At 35.8% G+C, this 17422-nt stretch overlaps 3 protein-coding genes across 3 annotated transcripts; 1 reads left to right on the top strand and 2 right to left on the bottom strand.

Moving 5' to 3' along the window:
• Nucleotides 1-3417: 3417 nt before the first annotated feature.
• LOC110775079 (uncharacterized) lies at nucleotides 3418-4179 on the bottom strand. Its single transcript, XM_021979679.2, has one exon. The coding sequence runs from the start codon at nucleotides 3979-3981 to the stop codon at nucleotides 3535-3537; it is 447 nt and encodes a 148-aa protein (XP_021835371.2). The 5' UTR covers nucleotides 3982-4179; the 3' UTR covers nucleotides 3418-3534.
• Nucleotides 4180-5393: 1214 nt separating this feature from the next.
• On the top strand, nucleotides 5394-11862 carry LOC110775090 (pachytene checkpoint protein 2 homolog). The gene is made up of 14 exons (XM_021979693.2): nucleotides 5394-5830; nucleotides 5943-6006; nucleotides 7153-7259; nucleotides 7345-7412; nucleotides 7517-7620; nucleotides 7688-7792; nucleotides 9234-9323; nucleotides 9418-9493; nucleotides 9727-9796; nucleotides 9908-9978; nucleotides 10102-10192; nucleotides 11016-11143; nucleotides 11275-11400; nucleotides 11475-11862. The coding sequence occupies exons 1-14, from the start codon at nucleotides 5494-5496 to the stop codon at nucleotides 11613-11615; spliced, it is 1578 nt and encodes a 525-aa protein (XP_021835385.2). The 5' UTR covers nucleotides 5394-5493; the 3' UTR covers nucleotides 11616-11862.
• An 802-nt stretch (nucleotides 11863-12664) lies between these two features.
• Nucleotides 12665-15100, bottom strand: LOC110775095 (pentatricopeptide repeat-containing protein At3g48250, chloroplastic). Its single transcript, XM_021979701.2, has one exon. It carries the CDS (start codon nucleotides 14978-14980, stop codon nucleotides 13091-13093), a length of 1890 nt encoding a protein of 629 aa, XP_021835393.2. The 5' UTR covers nucleotides 14981-15100; the 3' UTR covers nucleotides 12665-13090.
• Nucleotides 15101-17422: the final 2322 nt, after the last annotated feature.

The raw sequence follows: 17422 nt of genomic DNA, 5'->3' as shown, positions 1-17422 counted from the left end.
AAGAGTATCGGGTTTAATCCGGCTATATTTTATCTAGCGCAATCAATTGCTAGAATCGTTAAATAAGGCTCCGTTCGGTATCGTTTTTTATTTCCAGTTTAATTTCTATTTTTTACAAAACTAAAAATCAAAATATGAAAACCACAAAAAGTACTTTCCAGTTTTTTGTTGTTAGTTTTCAAAATCAAACATGTTTACTATAAGTATGACTATTTTTTAGTTAATGATTCAATCAAAAGCATGACTTTAAACCAACAAACCAAAAACATGAAATTGACCGTGATACCGAACGAGCCCCAAGGGGTACCTTTTGTTTTAATGTGTGATTTGAGGAATATATAAATCATGGGCATTATTTGCCATAAGATCATAGAAGATCTTATCTTGGAGAATCATCAACCTCAACAACCTAAACTTTTGGGGAGTATGTTAATTTTTCGTCTTGCATTCAAAAGCATCGCCTCTTTATCTACAGAGTACAGAGTACTCCACTCCGTATATAATAAGCTACATAGTCTAATAATATGGTCAAAACTTATATGTTAAAATAGGAACTTCGTGTTTACTTTAAGACATTTCCATTATATGAGACTGTTTGCTAAATTGAGTAATATAGACCTAGTCGCTTAGCATGTAGGCACAAGCCTCACGAGTCACGACTCATCAAGATATGAGGGTACATGGGCTTGGGTCGTGTCTAAACTGCCTTTGAAATTATTAGCCAGACAAGAAACAAGTTGGCTTGGATGGGCTGGGCCCTTTTAATTTACAAGGCACGTGGATTCGACGTACACGAAGAACAACTCAGTACAGTGACAACCATCTTTAACTCTTCTATGTTGTTTCGACAACTTTTGTGTAAGACCGTCTTACCGAAAAGACCACTTTAATTGTTTAACTAATTGGTTTCATTGCTTAACTGAATTAGCTCCATTGTTTAACTAATTGGTTCTCGTGCTTAATTAATTAGTTTTAGTGTTTAATTAATTGATTCCACTGCTTAACTTATATGACTCCAAGTCTTATACAAAGCTTTGCAATGTTTTTTTTTGGGTGCAAAAGAAAAATTAAACAATTTAACTCTTGTATGTAATATTCTTGATTGAAATTATTGATGCCTACTTGCCTAGTTAACGGTTAAAAGAAAATGGCATTGGGTGCAAAACTTTTGTGGACCTTTTATCACCTAGAATAAAATAAATAAAAGTGCTTTTATTCCACGCTTACAAAAACCTTGCTATTTTTGCATCCAATACTTGCAACACTAAAAAAATCGTACACAAAGAGGAAGAAATGGCCTTCCATACACAACCCTATCGTAGTGACTACTACACAACCCATGGCCACATTTGCAACCTCAACGACGTCGTCCCTCGTTATCCGAGTCTTTACGACAACGATATCGGGTCGGGTTATGAGGACGAGGATGGAGTAATTCATATCGAGCACCACCACCACCCCCAACACCACGTGCCGGAGGTGGTTCAAGCGGCTCGCCACCACGGCCACCACCCTAGGGCTCGCTTCGTGGATTTCGTGGAGCCGAATAATGGTGAAAGAAAGGCGGTCAAGTTCGCCAATAGGGATAATGAGGAGAAATTGGGTGTTATAAGGAGTGTTGATGATGCAGCAGATGGGTTCATTAAGGCTAAGCATAGGGGGTTTGGGCTTCGTCATTGGAAGACTTTCAGAATGTGACCAACATATATACTACGTACTATATGTACGTATATATTGTCTCTTTGTATTGTCTACTGTAGTATATGATATTTCACCCCTTGTGGCCTTGTGGGGGTGTTTATCGTATTGTTTTTCCTTTTCTTCTTACCATTCAAAAAAATAAATTAATTATCTACTACGTAGTGTTTATGTACGTACATGATTAAAGGTGAGTGGTATGACTAGTTGTGGAATGAAGCAGTCCAATTAACTAAATAAAATATCCATTTTTTTTTGCTTCGTATGGACTGAATTGAAGAAGTACTAGTACTTCTCCTGTCCCTTAGTACTCGCACCGTTTTGGCTTGATACGTTTTTCAATGCACAACTTTGACCACCAATATCTTTAACTACATATTATAAAAACTTAGAAAAATATTAATATTTTGAAAATATATATTAAGATGAAGCCAACAATATATTATATACTAACATTTGTTTTCATATAATAGAAATAAAATAGGGTCAAAGTAAATTATGTGAATAGTGCAAAAAGTCAAAATGGTGCGAGTATTAAGGGACAGAGAAAATAGTAAATATTTTTGTTCATTCAATTTTTCATGCTAGAGAAGAAACATACTCACACCATAGAAAGAGTATGATCAAATACAAGCCTTGCAGACTTCCATACTGAAATCAATTGGTAGGTGGCAATTGGTAGATGGTAGTAAGCCGAGTATCATACTATAAGAGAAAATTGATTTTGACACACCTCCATCTGAGTAGAAATTGTGCTCTTATAATACGAATGTAACTTTTTGGTGTCATGGTGTGTGCCTAGATCACTACCACACAAGTCCATAACATCGCAAGAACTTAAAATAATTGATTGCAAATTTGCAATAACATTAACTACTTGCCTAATAGTGTCCCTCACTCTTTGTCCTATTTTTTTTTTTTTTGAGAAGACACTCTTTGTCCTATTTAGATTACCCCATATGTAAAATTTCACAAATTCTTATTTACAAAGGGTGTACAATAAATATTGTACATCTAAGTAAAAGTTAACATAAAATGCTTAAAAGTTAAGCTTATATAGGTAAAAGTTATTAATTTTTTAGTGATAAGTTTTTTCATTTTAGTAAAACTTATTTCTTTAAAATCACTAATAATGTATAAAATCAATCATTTAAACCTTTAATATGTTTTCTATCAACTATATTTTTACTAATATAAAAGTTAATCAAAAGTAGGTTAAAGTTCCAAAAAAATAGGTAAAAGTTATCTTGGTGTACAATAAATTTATTGTACACCTTGTGTGCGTAAGACTTTTTGATAAAATTTTGCTATTTTAAGGTTTTGGTAAAGTTTGTCCGGCCATGTGGTATGTGTTTTGTGAGGACATGTTTGTGTACGAAGTATATGGGAGTCAAGGGGACAGAGGGAGTACCAATAAAGATAGTTGTGGGTCGAGCAGGGCTTCGGGACTAGCCCATGCGCAAGCCTGTTTGTAATGGGTTGGATCAATTTTTTTAATGTGGCCCAGGCCCACGTGTCCTCGTGTAGGGACGCATCAGGGCGTCGTACCTATGTCTAATTTTACTAAATTTAGCGTGTTGGACCAGACCATGAGTTGTGATGCGTTTCAATCCAAAAAAAAAAATTGATGCCTAGGCTCGGCCTTGACTTCTTTTCGTGCCGAGGCCCAACCTGGACCACAACCATCTTTAGGTAATAGTTATCAAAATATATGATCAATAACCAAAAATCTCTACTATTAGCCTTTTTATTAACTTGATTAGAGTGCATACAATAGAAATTCCAAAGCCAACTAGCTAGTTGAATTTCTTGATATTCAATCAAGAAATTTGAGGTTTATCTATCATCACTAAATCTCCTAGAAGACATGATATTAAACAAGTTCCTAAGACTATTCTTACTCTCCTTCCTTTTCTTAAACACCCTCAATTGCTCATTCAATTTTTGCAAATCATCAAAATCATAGTTCAATACTAACCCGGTTTCCAACCTTTTAGACACCGCAACGATCTCAAAGGGGTCCCAAAGAGACTGGTTAAAGTTCCATATCCCTTTACTCGCTTCTTCATCCACCTTCAACTTGTTCGTTGCCTCAACCTCGAGTTTAAACCTCGTTGGCTTGTTACGAAAGTTACGCCTTCGAGCATCGAATTCGCTCGTGGCTTCCTTTTCATTGTTGAAGTGACTATGCCAAGCTTGAGCAACGGCTTTTATGAGTTCATATTCCATTATTCTTCCATGTTGTTTTTGTTCAACTATTTGTTCTCTCTTGTTTTGTTTCATGGTGTTTGGTTTTTGAGCATTGGTGTTTCATCAGGGGAAAGGGTGTTGTGTAAGGGGACCATGATTAATGTTTGGGCCAATGATAGCCTTTCATTTTAGTTATCTAAAAAGGGATGAGTGTATGACATTTGACATGGGTATTTGATGGGGAAATTTAATGACTACTTGTTCTCATTCATTCTCTTAAATAGTAGAGGTGGCTTTGTTTGTTTGCTAGGTGGATGAGAAATGTGAGATGGATGCTTCAAGGGGTCTTATGTATTAGCTAGGAATTGCTTCATACAAATGAGTGAAATGTGATTGAGGATTGAACACGTACAAGATTTTTTTATATATGTGTATTTGATTATCTGGTAGTTAAGGAGAATACGTTCTATCATGTCGGAATTTTATACAAGTCAATCAGTCTGATTGAACTATTGTTATCAGAAAAGATTCTTTACAAGGGAGAGAGAAGGATAAGGGAATCTCCACCTCTAAAGTGTCTGTAATATTGTTTGACCTCAAAATTTTATGGTTACTTTGGGAAATGTAAGTATGTAACTCTCCATCAGAGAAGTCGTCAGTCCTCATTGCATCTTGAAGCAAATAGGTTCAATTGAACACGCTTACTATTTATAAATAGGTTCAATTGAACACACTTACTCTTTATTACTTTGAGTAAAATCCTTTTATTTAATGTAAACTCATGCTTCAATACTTCACCAATTAAGAAAATTAACCCATTTAATCAATTTTCAATCTACTCAATAAATTTAATGACTTATTCTCATTCATTCTCTTAAATACTAGAGGTGGTTTTGTTTGTTTGTTAGGTGGATGAGAAATGTGAGATGGATGCTTCAAGAGGTCTTAGGTATTAACTAGGAATTGCTTCATACAAATGAGTGAAATGTGATTGAGGATTGAACACGTACAAGATGTTCTATACTTCGTATGTGTATTTGACTATCTGGTAGGTAAGGAGATGACGTTTTAACAGGCCATATTCTTATATAAGTCAGCCCGATTAACATATTGTTATCAGACAATATTCTTTGCAAGTGAGGGAGAAGGATAAGGGAATCTCCACCTCTAAAGTGTTTGTGGTGTTAGTTGAACTCAAAACCTTGACCATGGTTACTTTTGGAGATGCAAACTTTCCACCAGAGACGTCACTATTGCATGTTAAAGCAAATAAGTTTAATTTACACACTTATTATTTCGAGTAAAATTATTTTATTTTATGTAAATCCGTGCCTCAATACTTCACCAATTAAGAAAATAAACCTATTTAATAGTTTTTTAATCTACTTAATAATATTCGAAGGAGTATAAGAATTAAGAAGTCACACAAAAGGGTAAACCATAAATATTTCCACCTTTCCTTCAAAAAAGAAAATAAAATACGAAGTAAAATTCTACCCAATAAATTCCCGCTCAAATTCAAAAGCAAAGAAAAAACCCCCAAAATGTCGTTCTAGGGTTTCCCACAAAAAAATAATCAATTTCCGATTTCTCTCATTCCTTCTCATGCCATTTCACTCGTTTCTCTCTCTCCGATACTCTGCATCATCACGGAGAATACAATTTCGCCGTCTTCGTCAATCAAATCCAACTCGTTGCAGAAACCCTAATTCCAAGAAAATGAGCTCTCCAATGGAGATTTCAGTTTCAAAACCTGAATCCACTGAAACTGTAGCTGAAACTGAAACCATTAAAATCGCAAATGGTGTCGTTTTGGAGTCAAATGTTCCTGCTCAGACTCAGATGATTCCAAAACACTCCCCCCCTCCCCCTCCTCTTCCTTCCGTTGCTTCCGAAGTAGCTGCTTCTCCTTCTCTTCCCGACGACAAATTCCTCGTCTCAGGTTCTAGCTTTTATCTCTTCTACATTAATTTCTGCTAATTATATGTTTTAATTAGCTCCAATTTTAATTTTATAAAATTTGGGGGTTGCTCCAATTTTTCCCCTAATTGCAGTTGAAGTATGCTTGAAACCTTCCAGTACAGCTCGATTAGATGATGTTCGCACTTGTGTTGAAAGGTAATTGATTGAACTGTTTCGCGGTTCAATTGATAGTTTATTGGTTGTATGTTTGTAAAAATGAATGTGCCCGTTTAAAGCAGCGTTTTTTGGCTGGTTGATTGAAATTTTATGTGTAGCTGCTCATTTTGTTGTTCTTAGCAAGTTGTCTCTCGTGTATCAAGCATTCGTGATATTTTAGGTGCATTGTGCTCTAATGCCATGCTACCATGTAATTTTAATGTATGTGCTTAAAATGGGACTTGGTTGTGCTTGTAGTTGTTCTCCCATGTTGCCTTGAGATGGACATAGACTCAAGTGTGGATACAATACCAACAAAAGAAAAAATGCAATTCTGAAATATGTGGGGTGTAAATTATGTGACCATGTGCTGGAGGCATGTACGTGCTTGAGTAGTGGATACGAGACACACCACCTTTGAGAAGTATCCCTAGTCAACTACTCCGTATATCTGAAGTTAAAAGAAATGCCTTTGCTTTCGTTTAAACTGTTATGGGTTGATCTTAATTTGTATCTAGTTTCTTGTTGACACATATGGATGAGTGAGAGGGAGCGTAGGTGAAAGAAAGTAAGCAGCTAGAGTCAGCAAACATTCCCCAACTTGTGGTTTGGGTATCCGGTAGTGGGAGAGTGAGACTCTTTCTTTAGAGACCACCTTAATGAAATTTAACCTTTTATCTGTAGTAGTACTAAGTACACTAGTACTCAACAGAAATCTACTCACTTTGTCTAGAAATAATAGTCATGTTATCTGAACATCTCAAAATTAAACGTATGAATATATGATTCAATTTTACTCAAAGACCCCCTGTAATAGTTTGTCCGTTCCCATTTATCCACATCTCTGCTTCTTATTAAGGGTTAAATGATAAAATCTACAACAAACCATTACCTATTTTTGAAAACGTGACAACTTTTTGACATCCTAAGACCTAAGATAGTACTTCGTATATGTGGCAACAGTTTCTGAAAGGAGGGAGTAGCTTTCATCTAATAGTATACTCCGTAATACATTCTTGTGGCTGAATTTGGGAAAGGGCCATAGAAAAATCTCTGTCGACCTAGTTGTAGACTTGCAGTTATAATTTTTTTTTTTTGTGAGGGGGTTTCTGAGCTTATTCATTAACTTTTTCTGTTCATTATCAGAATGCTAGAGACAAGATGTTTGAGTTACAGCAATGGCCCTGTTCCTATACCTAAGGATGACCAATGTCTTGTGGAAAATGTGCAGAGTATTTGTATATGTGATACAGGTATGATTCTTTTTATACATATTTGGTGCTGCCTGAGATTGGTGGTTAGTTCTGATACATTAGACAATTTACCTATTTTTTGTAGATGAGTGGGTGAAGAATGGTGAAGTTATTTTATTCTGGCAGGTCAAACCACTTGTGCATGTGTATCAGGTACTTGCATTATGGTCATACTTGGCTTTGCTATCTTACTTGTTTACTTGCTTCTATGTTGATTAGTTTTCTTCTAATTTGCAATCTTGTGGTTGTTGTACTAGCTTAGTGAGGAGGGGCCTTGCGAGGAATTAGGAGGAGATGGTCAAAATTCCAGCTTTAATGAATGGACTCTTCCAGCTAAAGAGTTTGATGGAATGTGGGAAAGGTGTGTATGTCTTTCCCCCCTTGTTGATTTTGTTCGAATTATAACAATATGACTGTTGCATCTGCAGCTTGATCTTCGAATCTGGACTGAAGGAAAGATTGTTGCGATATGCAGCGAGCGCATTGCTTTTTAGTGAAAAGGGTGTTAATCCGTTCCTTGTGTCTTGGAATCGGTAATGGAGCACAAATCTCATATTAGTGGTATTAGTTTCATTCTTATGTATGTCTCTTGTTATGTTAGTTTTGTTCTACAGATTAGAGATATTCATTCATACATTTTAGCTACTGTAAACCTGTGTTAGATTACATAGGTTTAAAATAACTAAAATCTAGTAATGAATGTCTCTGATCTGTTTAACAAACTAACAGCATAAGAGATATGCATAAGAATTAAACTAATATCATTAACATGAGATCATTTTATCCCATATATCTTAATTTTTGGTATGTTGTCTTGAATCTATTAGCTCTGTTGATAGCTTATGTTTTCTATTTCACACTACTATCATATTTCTCTTTTAATCAGTTTTTTTAATCATTATATTGGATCGGTTTAGAGAGAGTTTAAAATGCTATAAAGTATAAATGGAAGATTTCTACGCTGTGTTCCTGCTACAGAAGTTTATTTTTCCTCTTGAAAGCAGAACTATATTCTTTTCTAATACAGTAATAGTAGTGTAATACAGAGTACAGGTCATCATCTGATTTTTTTTAAATTTATTTATCAGAGAGAAGGCTAAAGGTTCTCTAATTGCAGTTTCTCACCTAGATCAGTTACTCCTAATAACTGATTACAGCAACTTTCTCATTAACTTGTATGACTGTTCAGTCCTTTCATCAGCCAAAAGCCACGTAGTTTAAGGATGCTCAGCTTCTTACTACAAACTCGATTTATTTAGAAGCTTGCAATAAGTTAGCTGATTAGCAAGCATTGAATTTATGAAGTTCAGTGTTCATTGTTTGATACTCTAGCTGGTAAATGATGATCACTGAGTTAAGTTTACAGGCTTGCTGAGTAGCAATAAACTAGATGTATGTCACATAGACACATGCTGAAAGTGCATTCTAGAAAATGTGTGATACAACACAAATTACTTAATCTAAGACCAGCTATAAGAGAAAGAAGTACTCCGCATATTAGAAAGTGGGCCCAATATACTTGAACTTGCGTTATCTTTTTTTCCTTTATATTTATCTTAAGCTTTGAAAAGAAGGCATGCTATAGAGAAAAGACCATTTCTTATGCTTTAGAAGTCACTAATTATGTTTATGATCCTAAAAGTTGACTTTCACTTGTACTGATGTCAAATGCCCTGAATTTGTATTTTAAAATTACATTCATTTCACATCTTTGAACAGGAAATATGTTTCTGAATAATGTATTATAATAGCAGTATGGAAGTCATCATTATAACAAAGTAATCCTGTAGATATCTTGACCATGTTTTGAATTTTAAAAGCTCCATTGTGATTAGACCCAAATATTATTGTTTGAAGTTAACACTACTACATTCTTTCTAGATAGATACACTGGGGTTGCTAGTGGAACAACCCCAGTTGACTACCTTTCCTTTTCCTCTCTTTTTCTACTAAGTCTTTCCTTTTCAATGGCAGAATCATTCTTCTACACGGACCCCCAGGTACTGGTAAAACATCATTGTGTAAAGCATTGGCTCAGAAGCTGTCAATTCGGTTCAGCTCCAGGTTTGGATGTGTTATGCAGCTTGAGATAATTTATCACTCTGAGACCGTGGTATAAACTTTTTTTTGACCTAATAATTTCACCTTACAAATTCAGATATCCACAGTCCCAGTTGATTGAAGTTAATGCTCATTCTTTGTTCAGCAAATGGTTTTCAGAAAGTGGCAAATTGGTATGTGCTGCTCATCAAGCCTGATGTTAGTCCATTTACACATTTCATTTCAACTCTTAGAGCATACTATTATAAAAAAGGATAATGTCTCATAGATTTTAACTTCAATTTGTGCGATCCATTCTATCCTATCAGTTTAACATCAGCATGTAATTTTATTTTATTTTCGTAACTCAAATAAACTGATTTACTTTTTGACATACTCCACTGAATTAGATGTTTGCTCATATTAGGTTGCTAAACTGTTCCAAAGTATTCAAGAGATGGTTGAGGATGAAAACAATCTGGTGTTTGTCTTGATCGGTGAGTTATATATTTCCACAAACATAATTATTAAAAAAAATCATGAAAGGAAAGAGGCTGTCTTTGCTTTGATCTCAATCCTGCTTATGATTTGTGTGCATGATCTTGCAGATGAAGTTGAAAGTCTTGCAGCTGCTAGAAATGCGGCCTTGTCGGGTTCTGAGCCGTCTGATTCGATCAGGGTATCTTGCATATGTTGCTCAATAAGTTTTCTACTTTTCTTATATGGAACTTCATCATCTGAATGTATAGAAATGTCTAATTGACTGCCCTGGAATACTATTAATTCATAAATGGCGTCTCAGGTTGTGAATGCTCTACTTACCCAGTTGGACAAATTGAAAAGCTCACCAAATGTTATAATCATGACAACATCCAATATTACAGCAGCTATAGGTATGTGTTTACTGTAGTTTTGGACCTGTACCTTCTTAATTTCTTTTCAGGGATGGGTTCCAGAATCCAGATCGGGCACTTCATATCTTAGAATTTGTTAGAGGATAGCATTATCTAGTTGCCTGTTAAAAAATGTCTAGACAAGTCTTCTGATCAAGCTTCCTAACAAAAAACTGAGCATATCAATCTGGTGCATGCCTGTCTGGGATTCAACAATCTCTTTTGTATCCTATATTCCTATGCTATACCTTTGCAGTTACACAAACCTGAGAAGAAATCATGAAACAACTGATAAGTGTTTCAATGGATAAGTATGTTAGACCACTTCTAAGTTCTAACACTTTCACCCATTTGATACAAGGACATATATTGAAGTAACTGTAATGAGTTGTTTGGAATTATATACAGAATGCCTCTTATAAACATTTCATGTAATGGACATTAGCTCTCAAGAACGTGTTTTTCTGCCCTGATTTTCATCACCATTTATTAGCGTTATTACATCCTCTTTAGTTGATAATAAGTTAGAATGAAAATCAATGAAGAAATGTACCTACATGAATGGACCTCAATTAATGACAATTTACCAAATAGGGCCATCACTTTAGTAGAAAGTCTCATCTCCAAAGGATGCTGCACATAATCTGTAAATTTTGGAAGCCATTGGAACCGAGTCTTTTAGCTTTGTTATTCTGGTTGAAGGCTCGCCATTTTTATCTGTTTGATTGCGTACTAGGTTTACTGTCTGAATTTTGCTCTCATTGCCCTCATTCAAGTTTTTCGAACATCCAGTTCAATGTGTACTTGCTTTCTTGCTTTGCAGATATTGCTTTTGTTGATAGGGCAGATATCAAAGCTTATGTGGGTCCTCCAACCTTACAAGCTCGTTATGAAATACTAAGATCCTGCTTGCATGAACTTCTAAGAAGTGGAATACTGAAGAATTTGAAGGTCCTTATTTTCTGTCTTGTACTTATCATCCAGTTTCCCATTGCATTACAATTTACATCCTCTATTATATGTGGAGAGCATGAATAAACTTGTTTAATCTTGTTTTTGAGTTCTGATTATAATGGAAACAGGATAAAGCCCTCGATATTCTGACTTTCCCTAATCTCAAGGAAAAGTTACAGTCAAGTGAAATGCAAGAGGCTGAAGCTTCATTAACAATGTCTAGACAATTGTTTGAAGTTGCAGAAGCATGTGATGTAAGTACGATTATATTGTTATTTATATTGCTTTCTCCCTTGAATCATAACGAATTTCATGTTGCTTTCACCAGGGTTTGAGTGGAAGATCGTTGAGAAAGCTTCCATTTTTGGCACACGCAGCTGTAGCTCATACCTTCAACTGTGATCCTGTCAAGTTTTTGTGCACAATGATTGATACAGCTAAAAGAGAGTGTTCTGAGATACCAGACTGAATTTTGGTGTAATTTTGTATCAGAATTTTGTTGTACCAAAGTTGAAAAAAAGGAGGGCTTGGGGGTTGTTTCCCTTGTAGCAGTAGGGGTCTTTGTCTTTTTACCATCACATCCGTTGAGTAGTTTTTCACTTTATCTAGCTCTACTAAAAAATGCGAGGAAGATAATTAGTGTGGTTAAATGATTTTGTACAGAATTGGATCATGCAAAATTGCAAATGAAATTACAATTAGGAAACCTTCCTCCAGATATTGTGCATATATTGTGTCCACAGCTTCAGACCGGACCGGTCCAAGAATTTTATTTTTACATGGACTGAAAACTGGACAGGAATTTTTCAAATCCGGTTTTGGACCAGATTTTCAAGTCCAGTCCAGCTTAGGACCTATTTAGACTGGTTTTTTTTCCTTCTAACTTTTGACACTTTTTAGGTTGTCTATGCAAAGTATTATTTTTTAATAATTTTCTATGCAAAGTATTTTGTTCCTGCATCTATTGTGTTTATGTGCACAAATGCACAATGCATTTACCCAACTCATTTGAGAGCGATGGATAGCTCAGTTGGTTAGAGCTTCCATTCCGGTTTCAGGTGATCCTGGGATCGATTCTCATCCTCGCTTTTGTGGCTCATTTGCACCAAATTTTTTTTTTTTCCCAACTCATAATTGACCCCTTTATAATGTGATGACGGTACATTGTTTTACAGTAACATATAATCAAGTATAGGTGGTCTGGATTGTTAACATATTACTGTAAACAAATTTTTTTCGAGGGAAATTACTGTACACAATTAACGACAACTACAAAAATACATACTTTTATTATTTTATTAATGATACGGGTCACCGGTCCCCACCGGAATTATCCGGGTGTTACTCTGACAGGACCAGAAACCCGTGATCAAGTTTTACAAGGACCGGAGACCGGATCAGAATCCTTCGGTCCAGTCCGGTCCGGGCCTTGCACACCCTTGTGTGGTAGACTGGTAGCAGATAGATACAATAAATATACTTGCTTCCAAACTCCAGATCCAAAGCCAGAAACTCAAATTTTTAAAAAAGTTTTAAAAAAGAGAAGTTCAATACACAGCTTATTTTCAGTTAGAAAATCGTTCAATAAGCACAATAAACACATCATCTTCTGATAAATACTTGAGCACTAACATTAAACATTGATTGTTGACTCTTCCTGCAATAATGGAAGAAGGAAATATCTTCCACATATAACAATTTTGAAGGGCAACTTAACATCCAAACGAGATTGAACATCTTCATTGAATTCCCGAGATATTCGGAATACATCACAAATTATCATTTCCCAGCTTTGACAGTATACTGCATGATGCTTTCAAACAAGAAGCAAGGAAAATTCTCTTAATAGATTTCCAGAATTTAAAGTTCATTGATAATTAATGGTTGATGCCATTCATTCGACACAAAGAACAGTTATCTTTGATCCAATACATACTGCCTCAACTACGAGAGCTGTTTCGGAGGCTCAAACCCAAACAATTTCTGAATTTTCTTTTGCCTCCGAACCTTAGGAGGACTAACATAAAGCAAATCCTTAGCTTCAGAATGTCTACCTTTATTAAAGAAAGATGTAATAATATTTACATAAGCTTCAATGGATGGAGTAGAACCTTTCATTGGCACAGCTGCTAAGAGCTTCTTCGCATCCTGCACAGTTCCAGATTTCGAGATATATTCAACAAACGGTTCAGGATAAGGCGGATATTCCTGCTCCTTCATCATACTAAGAAGGTAATATGCTTTATCAATTTCTCCATTTTGCACTAATTTCTCAATCATCAGTTTGTAAGTTGCCTGCCATGGTTTTAAGCAAGCTTTTCGGACCATTTCAACAAGAAACTTATAAGCACCAAGCAACTTATCATGTGAAATGAACCCGTTTATCAAAACCTCCAACATATCAGCATCTGGGTCGAGGTTTTTATCTGGTACTTGTGCAAAACATGTTAATGCTTCATCCATTTTGCCTGCTGCACAATACCCTTGGATTAGTATTGTCCATGTCTTTATATCTGGTACACATCCTTCATCTTCCATTTGGTTTAACACCAGATTAGCATCTTCAAACCTTCTCAGTTTACAGAGGCCGAACACTTCTTGACTGTAAGTAATGTTGTCAGGCTTAAAGCCTGCTTTCCTCATCTTGTCTACTATCTTCTTCGCTTCATCAAATCTCCCGGTTTTACATAAAGATCTATGTATACAATCATATGTAGCTTTATTATGTGTATTTCCCACTTCTACATACTTGTTAACAACCCTGTTTACCAAATCAATATCTGGGTTAGTATCATGTGCAAGGATCTTCAAAAGCCAAATACAATCTTTCTCCGAAAGCTTGTATGGACCATCCATGATAAGCTCAAAGAGGTTAACAGCATCTCCATTGTTAAGACACCTTGCAAGCTTCACATAGCCATCAATCTCATGCCCCTCGCTTCTCATTCGAGTCACCAGATCCCAGAATTCACCCATTAGTCCACCAAGTGATAAAACCCTAGCCATTCTGCTATAAGTTACACTACTATGCTCATATTTTCTGCAACTCACAACCCAATTGAAGAATTTCAGAGCATTCAATGGCTTTTCCTTCAATCCCCAAATCACCCTAAACACGACATTCTCCGATAATGGAAAATTCAGCCTCTTCAACTTACTCTCAACTTCCTCACTCCACTCAGACCCCATTATTACCTTAACTACATTCTTGACAACATCATTTTGACCATTCTCCTTCCACATTGAGTCGTAAAATTTGGTCCATTCTGCAGCCTCCTTAGCCATCTTTTCCCTTTCTAAAGCCCCATTAACAGCAACATAAATCTGGTAATCAATGCATAACCCTTTTCCCTTCATTTCAGAGGCAACAGCCCAGAAATCTTCCATAAACTCTCTACAAGCTAAAGTCTTAAGCAATAAAGTACAAGGCACATATCTAGTCTCAAACTTCTTTTTATCGCGAACCCATTTATAAAAATCCATTGATTTTTTAGGGTTTTGATTCAATTTCTTCAAAACATAAACTACAGATTCATGATTCACATTAGGGTTTAGCTTTTTCAATTCATTCTCAATTTCTACTGACCAATCATCTTTGGAAAGTATAAGCTCAAACATAGACTCTGATTTAGTGGTGAAGTATACATTTTGATGGGAATTTGAGGAAATTAAGCTTGAGTGTGTAGGTTTAGCAAAAGGAAAGGGGGGAGATTGAGCTAAGTAGGAAAAGTTAGTCACCTGATTTAACCTGAGCGAGTGGAGTCCTGGTTGCCGAGTTGAGGAAAGCGAGTTGATGAGTCGAGCAGATAAACGGATTAATTTAGCTCTGTTCATGGCTGGAAACTGGAAAGTGATTGGAGAAGAGGAGAGAGAAAAGGGAGGGTTTTTGAAGGGTTTATAAGTTGGTGTTTCACTGAGTTGAATCGCTCATTTCGTGATTTTGCAAATGGGAAATGTTTGTGGACTTGTGGGCTGCAAAGAGTTGGACTCTGAAATTAAGTTTGGCTCATACGGAACAATAATTTGGAGGAGACTGAAACCTATCCATTCAGAACTCGTCCTGAATTCAGATTAGTCATAAAGGTGAAACGGGTGGTAACACCAAAAAAAAAATTGGCTCATACTCGACAGTCGGCAGGCCCGGGAGTTCTGACGGTTGTGCCACATGGATTTACGACCCTCTCAAATACCAGGAAAAAATTATGGTGAGTGTAAGAATTTATTTAAAGAATAAATTGGTTTATTTTTTTTTGAATTAGTTGAGAAATATGTGTTGTACCACTCGACATTTACAATGGTTGTCAGAAATTTTTACCGGTATACACAGTACACCTTGGTTTCAAAATTATATTTTGTTGGGCAACCAACGGCTAAGAAAGCGAGAACGGGTTTGGGTTTAAAAATGTGTGTGAAATGTTGATCTTTTATGAAGGTCTAAAAAGATGCACAATTTAACCTTCAATTGTGCTAATAAACCCTTGAGAATTAAAATTTTATTATTTAGTTAAAAATAAGCGAGTTTTAATGGTGTTATACTTTGAAAATGGCGTCGATGACTAATCCACAAAATTATTTTACACTAAGAAATGATAACATTGATTCTTTTTATTCTCTAACACTCTTATGACAAAAAAAAATTGAACAAATACATCATAGATAAGTAGATAACTTCACAACCTCAATTTGGAAGAAAAATCTCGACCCTTTAGATTTTTATTGAATAAATTAACTGTGACTGTCGATTACTCGATTGTCATATGCTAGACTTAAACTTTACAAATTTTTTTTTTCCTAATGTACATTTGGGCGGTGTTAGACCTAACCTTGATTTGCTCCAATTCAATTTTCCCAACAATAATCGAGTTTGATGTTTTCAACATCAACCTTTACTACAACTACCTGAATGGCCGAATGTATATAGGTTAAAATTGACATCACTCTCTAGTTAATTGATTACATATATATAAGAAATCTTTTTTTTTTTTTTAGAAAGATAAAACAAAGTTAGGGTAGCCTTCTCTCAAGGCTGCATCACCATACATTTTTTACATGTAAGCCTCATACGAAGGACTCCTGGATTTGGAAAAAAATCCTCCAAATCCGACCACTCCTTCTCAAATGACTTAGATGGAAAATAGGATCGGAAACAAATGTACGTCCTTTTCTGGCTTGATAATTGGTGTTTTTCAACTAATCTTGTCACCTATTTGAACTTAGATACGTCGGTTATCCAAAATCTATATCTTACAGTTAATCAATTCATCAATGATGATCGCACGTGGGATATTCAAGCCCTCTCCCTGATTCTTCCACCAGGTGTTGTGCAAACCATTAAAGGTATCCCATTACCTGTCACTGAAATACCAGACGAACCCTGTTGGGGTTTCTCTAGCACTGGAGATTTTACCGTTAAATCCGCTTCATGGTTAGCCCATAATTTTCTTTCTCCCTCAAAGTGGGAATTCTCCTGGATATGGAAGCTAGACATTCCTCCGAAATTAAAATTTTTTGTCTCGCAATTACTGCACAATAGCCTCCCGACTCGGGATAATTTATCTTATCGGCATATTGTATCCCTAATTGTTGCCCGTTTTGTGTTACTCAAATCGAAACACAAGATCATTTATTTTTTCATTGTCCCATAGCTAAAGAATTCTGGGATGCAAATATTTTAGTTCGTTGGCTTGGTACTCATCTCTGCTCTTCTTCTGTTATTACACTTTTTCAAGAACTACGACAAAATGTCACCCTCCCGACCCGAAAGATAATCACACCTATTTGGAGTATTTGGAAAACGCGTAACGCCTATATTTTTCGACAGACTCCTGTCACAATAATGGGAATTTACACTAGAGCTTACAAAATATTCACAAAATGAAATTTGCGCACATGTCTAGATTCGTCGATTGATACCGTTCATTACAACGCTATTATACCTCCTTCACGCAGTATACGTGTTGCTTGGACTAGCTCCTCCTGCTCCGGGTGTACTCAAACTCAATTTTGATGGGTCAGTTCGACACCACTCTGGAACAGCATGGGTTGTTATTCGGGACCACCTAGGTAATAACGCAATCAGTAGATCCTACAATCTGGGAACTTCTTCTCCTCTCCTTGCGGAAGCTATGGCTCTTCGTAACGGCCTCCTATTAGCTATCAATACCTAGTATTTAAAAAGGATAACCATCACCATTGCAATGACACATAAGCAATACTATTTTGATGACACGTGTCTCAATCTTATTAATCTTTCTATTTACTTTTTGTTATAAAAAA

The sequence above is a fragment of the Spinacia oleracea genome, chromosome 5 (assembly GCF_020520425.1).
Source record: "Spinacia oleracea cultivar Varoflay chromosome 5, BTI_SOV_V1, whole genome shotgun sequence".
NCBI classification, from domain to species: Eukaryota; Viridiplantae; Streptophyta; class Magnoliopsida; order Caryophyllales; family Amaranthaceae; genus Spinacia; species Spinacia oleracea.
Note: the sequence above shows the minus strand (reverse complement) of the source record. Positions and strands in the feature narration are given on the sequence as shown.

What these genes read in the sequence shown, in the direction of transcription:
- LOC110775079 (XM_021979679.2), bottom strand. Translation starts at nt 3,981, where the DNA reads ATGAAACAAAACAAGAGAGAACAAATAGTTGAACAAAAACAACATGGA.
- LOC110775090 (XM_021979693.2), top strand. Translation starts at nt 5,494, where the DNA reads ATGCCATTTCACTCGTTTCTCTCTCTCCGATACTCTGCATCATCACGG. An exon ending in TCAATTCGGTTCAGCTCCAG is followed by an intron (nt 9,324 to 9,417) that starts GTTTGGATGTGT and finishes TTACAAATTCAG; the next exon opens with ATATCCACAGTCCCAGTTGA. An exon ending in TCTGGTGTTTGTCTTGATCG is followed by an intron (nt 9,797 to 9,907) that starts GTGAGTTATATA and finishes ATGATCTTGCAG; the next exon opens with ATGAAGTTGAAAGTCTTGCA.
- LOC110775095 (XM_021979701.2), bottom strand. Translation starts at nt 14,980, where the DNA reads ATGAACAGAGCTAAATTAATCCGTTTATCTGCTCGACTCATCAACTCG.